At 44.7% G+C, this 11909-nt stretch overlaps 1 protein-coding gene across 1 annotated transcript in view; it reads right to left on the reverse strand.

Annotated features, from left to right (window-relative positions):
• The window catches only part of LOC105541287 (E1A-binding protein p400), a 144403-nt gene extending 134120 nt beyond the window's left edge, over nucleotides 1-10283 (reverse strand). Inside the window, exon 1 of the mRNA XM_011982233.1 lies at nucleotides 8939-10283. Coding sequence (XP_011837623.1) covers nucleotides 8939-10273 — 1335 coding nt within the window. The 5' untranslated portion in view covers nucleotides 10274-10283. The remainder of the gene's footprint in view (nucleotides 1-8938) is intronic.
• Nucleotides 10284-11909: the final 1626 nt, after the last annotated feature.

Raw genomic sequence — 11909 nt, forward strand, 5'->3', positions numbered from 1 at the left:
GTGTTCCGGTGCACAGATACCACACTGCACACGTGTTCCGGTGCACAGATACCACACTGCACACGTGTTCCGGTGCACAGATACCACACTGCACACGTGTTCCGGTGCACAGATACCACACTGCACATGTGTTCCGGTGCACAGATACCACACTGCACATGTGTTCCGGTGCACAGATACAAGTCTCCCTAGAACATTGTGCTGGTCAGAGTATGCTCTCTGCTCACCTTTTCCAGATGATGCAAAACGTTTCCAAATAACTAGACCAAGCTCCACTCTCATCAAAAGCAGACGAGAATCCCACAGCTCTACATCAACAGATTCTCTCCAGTTTAACTCTTGGCAGTCTTGTGCGTGGAATGGAAAGTCTGAGCAGTTTAATTTGTACTGTAGAGACTGCATCTCTTTTTCATGTTTATAGGCACTCCTGGCCTACTGTCCTACTGTTCTAATGCAGATATTTATCAATGTGGTCTATAAATGCATTAATATATTATATTCCTCTAGGCATTAGCAGTAAAGATGTCCCACTAACAAATTTTCTGATAATCACCGACTTAAGAGTTATCTTCTTTTTTTCAGGGGGGTTGGGGGCAGTGGAGACAGAGTTTTGCTCCGTCACCCAAGGAAGTGCAGTGGCACAATCTTGGCTCACTGCAACCTCTGCCTCCCGAGTTCAAGTAATTCTTGTGCCTCGGCCTCCAGAGCAGTTGGGACTACAGACGCGCACCACCACACCCAGCTAATTTTTTTGTGTTTTTTAGTAGAGACAGGGTTTTACCATGTTGGCCAGGATGGTCTCTAACTCCCGACTTCAGGTGATCTGCTGGCCTCTGCCTCCCAAAGTGCTGGGATTACAGGTGTGAGCCACCGTGCCCAGCCAAGAGTTATCTTCAATTGTATAAAACCCATTACAATGAGTACCTAAATAGCAGAATCAAATTACTATTCTCCATCGAAAGGAACCAGGCTCTTTGTCGAAATGGCTGATTCCAGGGCTGGATCAAGGAATATATACATATATATATATACACAAGGTGAACTTTAAACACTTTGTGCCATAAGGAAGTACTCAGGAAGTAAGAGAGGTATGTTGAAAGTATACTAGAGCCAGCTTGAACAGGCTCCAGTTGGTCAATCACAGACAACCTGAGTATCAAAATAAATAATAACAGAACCACCAGGAGGGGGGTTGGGCAGTAAATGACTGGCAAGGAGCATCAGGCAACTTCATGGAGTGATAGAAATGGACATGCCGACCATTGTGTGGGTTACATGGGTGTACGCACTTGTCAAAACTCTGCAAACTGTTAACACTGAAGATCTGCGTGTTCTGTTTGTAAAGTATGCATCAATTTAATGTAATTTACCATTTTTACAGACTAAAGAAGAAAAAACACATATCACTGTCAATAGATGTATTTGACACAATTCAACATCAATTCATGATATACTAGAAGTAAAAGGGAATTTTCTTACCTTGATAAAGAAAATCTGCAAAATCTACAGCTAACATCTTACTTAACGGTGAGAGACTAACGGCTTTCCCCCTAGATCAGGAAGGAGATCATACTGGACACCCTTGCCAGTACAATAAAAAAAAAGAAAAGAAATAAAAAGCATACAGATTGAAAAAGAAAAAAAATCCTGCTCTATTTGCAGACATGATTCTCTATGTAGAGAATCCCATGGAATCTACAAAAAAGCTCCTAAAACTAATAAATGAGTTTAGCAAGGTTGCAGAATGTAGGTTCAAATAATCAACTGTATACCCTATATACTTGCAATAAACAGCTGGAAACTTTTTAAAGTACTACTTATAATACCCCCCAAAATTGGAATACTGAGGGATAAATCTAAGAAAATATATGTATGCTGAAAGTTACAAAATGCTGATGAAAGAAATCAAAGAATACTGAAATAAATGGAGAGATATACCATATTCATGGACTGGAAGACTCATATTGTTAAGATATCACTCCTCCCCAAACAGGTCAATAGATGCAACACAATTCTAAACAAAATTCCAGGAAGATGTTTTAAAGATATCAACAAGCTGATTCTAAAATGTATACAAAAAGGGAAAGGAACTAGAATGACCAAAATAATTTTGAAAAAGGAGAACACACTTGGAGAACTCACACTACTTGACTTTGAAACTTTAGTAAAGCTATAGTAATCACAATAGGGTGACACTGGCAAAGAGAAAAACACGCAGTTAAAGAGAAGGGAAGAGAAGAGAATCCAGAAACAGAATCACACAAGCAGGTCAACCAATCTTCGGCAAAGATGCAAGTCAACTCAACATACACAGGATAGTCTTTTCAAGAAATGGCATGGAACAATGGATTACTCACATGCAAATTTCTTATGTTTGCCATGTTACACAAAACTGTACTCAAAATAAATCAGAGACCTAAAAGTAAAACCGTAAAACTTCTAGAAGAAAACACAGAAGAACATCTTTCTGACCCTGGATTGAGCAGAGTTCTTAGATACGGCATCAAAAGCAAATCCATAAAAGAAAAAAATGATAAATTGTACTTCCACAAAATTTAAAACTTTTGTTCTGAAAAAGATAGTGTTAGGAGAAGGAAAAAACAAGCCAAAGACAGGAAAAAATATTTGCAAATCATGTAGCTGACAAAAAACATGTCCATATTTATGTGAAGGACTTTCAAATGCAATAATAACTCAATGAAAAAATGGGTGAGACATGAACAGATACTTCGTCAAAGATACACAAAAATCAAATGAAAAAATGCCCAACTTTATTAGTCTTCAGAGACATCCAAATTAAAATAAACTAGACCTGGAATGACTAAAGAAGAAAACTGACAATAACAAGTACTAGGGAGGAAGCAAAACAAAAAGAACTATCCTACATTGCTACTGGGAACACAAAATGGTACAGGCACTTTGGGAAAGTCTGGAAGTTTCTTTTCATCTTTTCTTTTCTTTTTTTTTTTTGAGACAGAGTATCACTCTGTCACCCAGGCTAGAGTGCAGTGGCGCCATCTTGGCTCACTGTAACCTCCACCTCCCAGGTGCAAGAGATTCTCCTGCCTCAGACTCCCAAGTAGCTGGGACTACAGTGACACGCCACCACGCCTGGCTAATTTTTTTTTTTTTTTTTTAAGTAGAGATGGGGTTTCACTGCATTGGTTAGGCTGGTCTCAAACTCCTGGCCTCAACTGATCTGCCAGCCTCGGCCTCCCAAAGTGCTGGGATTACAGGCGTGAGCCACTATGCCCAACCTTATTCATTTATTTATTTATTTAGAGTAGGAGTCTCACTCTGTCACCCAGGCTGGTGTGCAGTGGCATGATCTCAGCTCGCTGCAACCTCCATTTCCTGGGTTCAAGCAATTCTCCTACCTCAGCCTCCCGAGTAGTTGAGATTACAGGTGCCTGCCACCACACCCAGCTAATTTTTGCATTTTTAGTAGAGATGGGGTTTCACTACGTTGGCCAGGCTGGTCTCGAACTCCTGACTTCAGGTGATCCACTCCCCTCAGCTTCCCAAAGTGCTGGAACTACAGGCGTGAGCCACTGCACCTAACCACCTTTTTATGTTTTTGAGACAGGGTCTCACTATGTGGCCCTGTGGCCCAGGATAGAGTACACTGGCATGTTCACCACTCACTGCAGCCTCGAACTCCAAGACTCAGCATTCGTTCCACCTCTCAGCCTCCGAAGTAGCTGGGACTACTACAGGTGTGTATCACCACACACAGCTTTTTATTATTTTTTTTGGGGGAGGAGTCTCACTCTTGTCACCCAGGCTGGAGTGCAATGGGGTGAACTCAACTCACTGTAACCTCCACCTCCCAGGTTCCAGTGATTCTCCTGCCTTAGCCTCCCAAGTAGCTAGGATTACAGGTGCCCACCACCACACCCGGCTAATTGTGGTATTTTTAGTAGAGATGGGGTTTCACCATGTTGGCCAGGCTGGTCTCAAATTCCTGACCTCAGGTGATCTGCCTGCCTTGGCCTCCGAAAGTGCTGGGATTATAGGTGTGAGCTACCACGCCCAGCCTAATTGTTAAATTTTTAGTAGACAAGGTGTTTGTTTGTTTGTTTGTTTGTTTGTTTTTGAGACGGAGTCTTACTCTGTCGCCCAGGCTGGAGTGCAGTGGCCGGATCTCAGCTCACTGCAAGCTCCGCCTCCTGGGTTTACGCCATTCTCCTGCCTCAACAGGCGCCCGCCACCTCGCCCGGCTAGTTTTTTGTATTTTTTAGTAGAGACGGGGTTTCACTGTGTTAGCCAGGATGGTCTCGATCTCCTGACCTCGTGATCCGCCCATCTCGGCCTCCCAAAGTGCTGGGATTACAGGCTTGAGCCACCGCGCCCGGCCCATTTGTTTGTTTTTTTGAGGTAGGGTCTCATTCTGTGGCCCAGGCTAGGGTGCAGTGGTACTATCTCAGCTCATTGCAACCTTCACCTCCTGGGTTCAAGCAATTCTCGTGCCTCCAGAGAAGCTAGAATTACAGGCATGTGCCACCATGCCCGGCTGATTGTTGTATTTTTAGGAGAGACAGGGTTTCACCATGTTGGCCAACCTGGTCTCTAACTCTTGACCTCAGGTAATCCGCCCACTTCGGCCTCATGCCTAGTCCAGGCTGGTCTTAAATTCCTGGCCTCAAGTGATCCTCCCACCTTGGCCTCCCCAAGTGCTGGGATTTCAGGTGTGAGCCACAGTGCCTGGTCCAGGTTGGTCTTAAATTTCTGGCCTCAAGCAATCCTCCCGCCTCAGCTTTCCAAAGTGCTGGGATTACAGGTGTGTGCCACTGCACCCGACCAGATGGTTTCTTAAGTTCAACATACCCATAAATCTGATTCCTAGTTTTGTTTTGTTTTTTTCAAATCATGCAGCCAGCAACCCAAACCAGAATAGTTTCAGAGAGACTCTGACTCCTAGGCATTTACCCAAATGAGATGAATGCCTATGCTGACAAGAAAAACTGTATGTGAACATTTACAGCAGCTTTACTCCCAACTTCCAAAAACTGGAAACAACCCAAATCTTCTTCAAAGGGTAAATGGATAAACAAACTGGGGGCACATTCACACAATGGAATAGCACTCAGCAATAAAAAGAACAAATTAATAGTAAATAAAACAAAGTAGATGAATCTGAAATGCATTATCTTAAGTGAAAGAAGCCAGACTGAAAAGCAACCCAGACTAGGATTCCATAGATATTCATTCTGGAAAAGGCAAAATCATTAGCAATGGAGAACAAAGGTCAAGGGAGGCGTGAAGGGTTGATGAGGGAACATTTTGGGAGGTGATGGAGCTAACTGTTCTGTTGCTTGACTGTGGGGCGGTGGTTACGCAACTCAAAGGATTCATCAAAATTCACAAGCACAGACTAAAAAACAGTGCATTTTACTGAATGTAAATTAAATAAGTTTAAACAAACATAAGCAAATAAATACTGACAGTGATATATTACAGCCTACTAATTCTAATAAATGTAGACAGAATGATGGAGTTAGAAAACCCAGCATGATTCTTTATAGCAATAACTGATTCAGGCAAGACTCATCAACAGATGCTAGAACTAGTGAGTGAAAGTTTAAGGAGATTCAGGATATTTACATAGTCTCAAAGTATCTTCCCCCAAATTACTCATCATTTACAAAAGGCAAAATAAATAAATTTCCACTGGACAGAGCTGGTAGAAACCAACTTAACGAAGTGGTCAGAGTTAACATTACTAGCTACAGGACAAAGTGACATCACAGCCTTCCGATAAGACATTGAATTGGACATACCATTACTTCTATAGCAATCTTCTCAAAAATGCATGATTCAAATAGGACACAAGAAAACATCAGACAATCCCACATCAAAGGACACTGTACAAAATAGCTGGTCTATACTTTTCAAGGCCCAGGCCAAGGCCAAAGCCAAGGTCATGAAAGACTGAGAAACCAGCCCAGATTAAAGAGGCCAGAGAGGTATGACAACTTGATACTGGACCAGGGGGAAGAAACTATGACAGACATCCTTGAGACAAAAGATGAAATTTGAATATAAACTATGGATTAGAATATATTATTGTATTACTGTACAATTTCCTGATATTTATTACTGTACTGCCATTAGGTAAGGAAACAGTCTTATCTAACACATGCTGAATTATTTACAGATAAAAGAGTATGATATGTTTTATATAGGTGTATATATATATGAGAATGAAAATAATGCAAATGGGGCAAAAACAACTGGTAAATTTGGTAAAGGGTATAAGGGTTTTTTTAAATAATTATTGCAACTATTATGTACATTTGAAATTATGTCAAAATTTAAAATAACAACAAAAATCCCAAGGATGAAACTGCTTTCACAACCCAGCACTATCTATTCCAAAACTAGTAGAAATTTTACAGTTTGTTTTTGTTTGTCTGTTTGTTTGTTTTGTGAGACGGAGTCCTGCTCTACTCCCAGGCTGGAGTGCAGTGGCACAATCTCCGCTCACTGCAACCTCCGCCTCCGGGTTCAAGCAATTCTCCTGTCTCAGCCTCCTGATTAGCTGGGATTATAGGTGTGCACCACCACGCCAGGCTAATTTTTATAGTTTTAGTAGGGACAGCGCTTCACCCTGTTGGCCAGGCTGGTCTCGAATTCCCGACCTCAGGTGATCCGCGCGCCTCAGTCTCCCAAAGTGCTGGGATTACAGGTGTGAGTGACCTGTGTTTTTAAACTAATTGGCATTACTAATTTAACAGAGTGAATTTGCAAAAAATTGAAAAAATCAGTTTGCATTCACTTAATATCCGTTTAGAAGCCTATGGTCCTGATGATTTTCAGAAGTGTATTTCACTTCAGCATTTCCTCCAGCTATGGAAAATACCAATTTATCATCTACTTGAATCTTTTTTTTCTTATTCTGTTTTGCACTGTTCTCAAAATACAGATAAAGGACACAAGAAAGAACCAACATGTAAAACACAGCACACAAGGAATCCTGAGTACACATTCAACAGGACTAAGTATTAGATGACATGCAGGCTAAAGCTACTACCGCATTACAAGTATACGAAAGAAAACAATGCACTAAGATCTGTGTCATCATTAACTCATGCAATGTAATTTTATAATTGTATATGCAGGAAGATTTTTTACTGTTTAAAAATAAGAAATGGGCTCTGGAAAAAAAATGCTGAAGAGCAAGTAGTATATCGAAGGTTAAAATATTTGGATGAAGGAAAAGTTTGGGATGAGACTACATTTGAGAACCATCGAAAAGTACCTGAAATGGTTGCTGCTGGGATGAAAAAGCAGCAGAAACCTTTGGCGGAAGCTGGGTTGCTATAGCAACAGGAGTCCCAGTCTGCCCATCCTTTCCTGTCACAACCTTTACCTGAGAGGAAATATTTTGAGAAAAAAAGGCAACATGATTTTTACAACTGCTCAAAATTTTGTTAGAATTTTATTGCTGATAGCTCACTGACATTTGGGGTTTAAAAATGGAATGTTTTTGCATCAAATCCTGTAAAAGGATACTGAACTGACAGATTTATAGCACAACAACCTAACTCAAACTGCAAACCTTGCAGAAACTCCAATTTAAGTCAAAGTGCAATATCTTTAGATTCTGCAACTTCAAATTTTAAAAATGCATATGGCAGACAGACTTCAAGTAACAAAGCCCTAAGAACTCTGCAGGAGATCTGCACAATAGCCACTCTGTTATATGTAGGGTCAGAATGGCAAAGGTCTTTTTCACCAGGAAGTTAGAAAAACGAATCTGTTTTCTTTCTAAGCACAGAGAAGGGAGATTGAGCTTACAGACAACATTGGTATACAAACGTAAGAGAAATGAATTTTACTGTTTCAGGACAATAGAGGTGAAATCCTCAAAATAATCATATAAACCTGTTGAAAAATAAATATAATCCATCCTGGAAAAGGCGTTAAAAGAAAACACAAAATGGCAAAGTCACACAAATACATCCATAGATACCAGTAAGGACTGCTTGAGCAAAGAGACTAGCTTTTGTTCACCAAAAGCAGATTTCTTTGCAGAAGAGCTGACAAATATTTTAATTATTTTAACTGTATCATAAAACAAAATAAGCTCCACCAACATAGTATACACTACACAACACAAAGGCACAAAATACAGTGCGTCACGGTCCAATCTGCTCTCACTCTGGTTTTCAGGAAGTCTCAGACTCACCATGGTACTAAGAAATCTCAGTTAAGGGGTTTATTATGTGCCATTCCAAGCACCCAAAAAGTATACTCTCTAAAAAAGAGTCACTCTTAAATATCACTTAATAGGTATTTGTAAAAATGAGTTTTAAGTATGATCTCAAATCTTAAGACTACATCTAAAAATTGAGTAACTTCTCAAACTAGTTTTTTGCCATAATAACTATTTCAATGATGAAGGTCCCATATACATACATCTAGTGACTTATGACTGGTTATTATAAAAAGCTAGTGACTTAAATCGGTTGAAAACCATGCTGATGGTGTCTTTAAGGAGTTCTATAGAAGTAAAATGTGAAACTTGGAAAACCAGACAAAGGGTGCTGGGCTTTCACACTTTCGGCTGGTGATAGCCGTCAGCGTCAGCCAACAAACCACACACCCAGATACAGGGGGGAAAAACTGGACACGCTTGCTAAGCTCTCTGAACCTGAGATCAACCCTTGGTGCTCAATGAAAACATTGGGTGTTGAATACGCACTCATCGCAGCGCAGCTCCGTCCCTTCCTCCTGACACACTTCTGGGCTCAACAGCTCTTCCTTCCCATGAAGGAGGCCAAACACATTCTTCACGTCTACTTATGGCTCAAATCCTTGTGAAACCAAAACCTTAAAATACCGCAGGCTCAATAAATTATTACTTAATTGACTGTTGCATAGACTCTGATCATCTAGAAGATTTGTACTAAGCAAATTAACTCCTATTTCTTACCTCGTCATTGATAACCTCAGATTTTTCTTCCTCCTCTTCCTCCTCCTCCTCCTCTTCTTCAATGTCCAAATCATTCTGCCTAAGATATGCTTGTAATGGGCCATAAAGTCTCTCCTTGAAAGCTAAGAAATCCATCATGTTCCCTTGAAAGTGTTGCAAGAAAAACAGTTCAATCAAATACTCCTTGAAGACCTCCTTCAGAGCCTGCATCTCCTGGTAATGATAGTCCAGGCACTGCTTCCTCATCTGCGCCATCTCCGGAGAGGCTGGGGGAATCTCCTCTAACTTCCTGGGAGCCTTCTTCACTCCCGCGTTCCCCACAGACGTGAGTGGGAGGCTGGAAAGGCCTGGGGGCACGGCAGTCCTGGAAGGGCTGGTGGGCGGGGGTAGGGACGTCATCCCAAACCCTGCTGCGCCCCCAGCCCCGGGGAGCAGCACGCCGGGCGTCCTCTCGAAGCCCAGGGGCCGGGACAGCGGCGGCCCCTGCAGCACCTGCTGCTGCTGGACCAGCTGGCCCTGGATGATGCTGCTGATCTGTGGTGGCAAGTTAGCCGTGGTGATGTGGCTTGGGCTGGCCAGGGGCTGCAGGCCAGCCCCACCCGCGGCTGCAGGGCTCTGGGGTCCCAAGTGGTGGATGGTGCCCCCTGACTGTGTGTGGGGCTGGGAGGGTCTCCGCTCTCGGACTGTGATGGGCGTACCCGGGTGCTGGAGCTGAACCTGGGCTCCCTGGGCGATCTGGGTGAGTCCTGACCCATCCTGAAACACAAAGTGTCCGCCACTGGATGGGCTCAAGCTGATCTGCCTCACCAGCACGCTGGCATCCACGAAGCCCCCCGTGGGGCTGCTGCTGCAGAGGCCCAGCCCAGGGCCAGGAGCCCCTGCACGCACATTCTGCAGGGCCTGCCCCGGCCCGGGGCTGGGCTGCGTGGGGCTCTGGGTCTGGACCTGCTGGGACAGTGGGGACGTGACCTGAATGTATGATGGAGACCCGTGCTCGAACCGCCGAGGCTGAGCACTGAACTGGAAGCCCGGAGAGGTGGGGCTGGGGAGCGGCAGCGGGGCCAGTGTGATCTGCTGGTTTCCCCCGACGACAGGGCCCACGCTCTGCAGGGTGATGTTCACATTCTGCCCGGCTGCAGGGCTCCTATTCATCAGCTGCTGTATTTGGTAACTGGGAGACTGGGGTGCCGACGGGCTCGCTGAGGGAGCGAAGGGAGCTGCGGGGGACGGGGGTGGGTTGGGGTGGGCCGACTGCTCCTCACCCTCGCTGCCAGGGCAGGCCCTGGGCCTCTGCAGCTGATGCTGGACGTTCTGGGGGCCAGTGCCATGGTGCATGATCACCTCCCTTCTGTATTCAATGTGTCGTTCTCCTAAAAATTAAAATTAAAATCAAGTTACTTGAAGGCACACATAATTGTTTTATTATCATTTAACGGCACTGAAAAGACACTGTGAAAGTATATTCCCACTGCATCTGATTCAAACGACAGAGCTGACTCACAATCAATATGGTACAGCTGGAGAAATGTGTCCTCAGTCACTGCTGTGCCTGGGGTGGCCCCCATGGGAGTGGGTGGGTAATCTAAACCACCTCCTGAGGGAAGAACGTACCAATCATCGCTGACCTCAACAGCTAACCTGTGTGGGCGCTTGGAGAGACCAGGCCATCCCTCAAATCCTCACGGCCGCCCTGTGGGGTAGGCACTACTCACACCTCATTTGAAGGACTAGGAGACTGAACTATAGGAGTACCTGTGAGCTGTTCAAGGCCACACAGCCGGCAGGCAGAAGAGCAACGTCTGAAGCCAACACTCACGCTATGGACCACGAGGCCCCTTTCCAGCCTCTGCCCGCCTCTCCCTACGGAGGGACAGCTCCCTGCTCACTGCCGCCCAGTGCCCAGGACACATTCTGTGACTCTTGTTGAATAAGGGTGTGCAGCACCACCTCGCCAGACGCAAATACCCAGCCCTCCCCAGCCAGTAGTTCTTATCAACCTCCAGGACTACCTCAACTGCAAACTCTCCTCTTGTAAATCCAGTTCAAAGACACTGAGCCCCAGTTTTGTGTCAGGCCCGGTGCTACCACAGGAGAGTAGAGACAGACATGGGTAAGACGGTCCTTGCCCTGGGGAGGCTGCCAGCCTATGCCAGGAGCTAGGAGAAAATATGACATCAAGTCCTGGAGTGGAAGGTAGGGAACGGCCTCAGATCTCAACATTCTCCCTAAGAACACATGAAGAGAAGAAACTGAGAAGGTCTCAAGGGAGAGAGAAGGGAGATGGCCAGGACCTGGCTCTTACTCTGGGGTGAGTCGCCTTTCTGGTTTTGCAAACTCCCTGGGAGGCTGTACCACAACCTCAAAGGAGCTCTAACCCAAACACTGCTGAGCACAAGTGGATGAGAAACAGGAGAAACAGCCGTGGAGGAGCAGATGGGGCCACTGAGGAAAGTCAGCTTTCAGGACAGGATGAAGCAGAGGATGGAGCAGACAAGGGTAATCCTGGGGTGAGACAGGGTCAGACCTGGGCTATAGACTTCAGTATCTACAGGGGAAAGGAGGACTAAAGGTAAGCAGTGGGCCCCACCACTGCAGCCCCATCTATTCCCCACTGTGGTCGCTCTTTCTCCCCTAAGAGAAGCAAGGGTGCAAATGCAATGGTGAGTGGCACCTGGCACCCAACTGAGTGCCAGCATTCCAAGAGGAGAGGTGGGACACTGTCCCACATCAAGGGGGTGGCTGCTGCTTGGATCTATTTAATAACTAATTTATGTCATAAAGGAGCAAAAATCTCATTCACGTTTTCAAGGGAAGCAGATGGACTCTTGGTGTCATAGTTTAGCACTGAGCCAGTGGGTGAGAAGCCACACCACCCCCCAACATTCCGTTCACATTTAGGCCCACCACAGAAGCCAGCTTGACCTGGATGCCACCATTCAGACTTCTCCAGTCCTGCTGGACATACCCAGCT

This window comes from Mandrillus leucophaeus, unplaced genomic scaffold, assembly GCF_000951045.1.
Source record: "Mandrillus leucophaeus isolate KB7577 unplaced genomic scaffold, Mleu.le_1.0 Scaffold237, whole genome shotgun sequence".
In the NCBI taxonomy this organism is placed as follows: Eukaryota; Metazoa; Chordata; class Mammalia; order Primates; family Cercopithecidae; genus Mandrillus; species Mandrillus leucophaeus.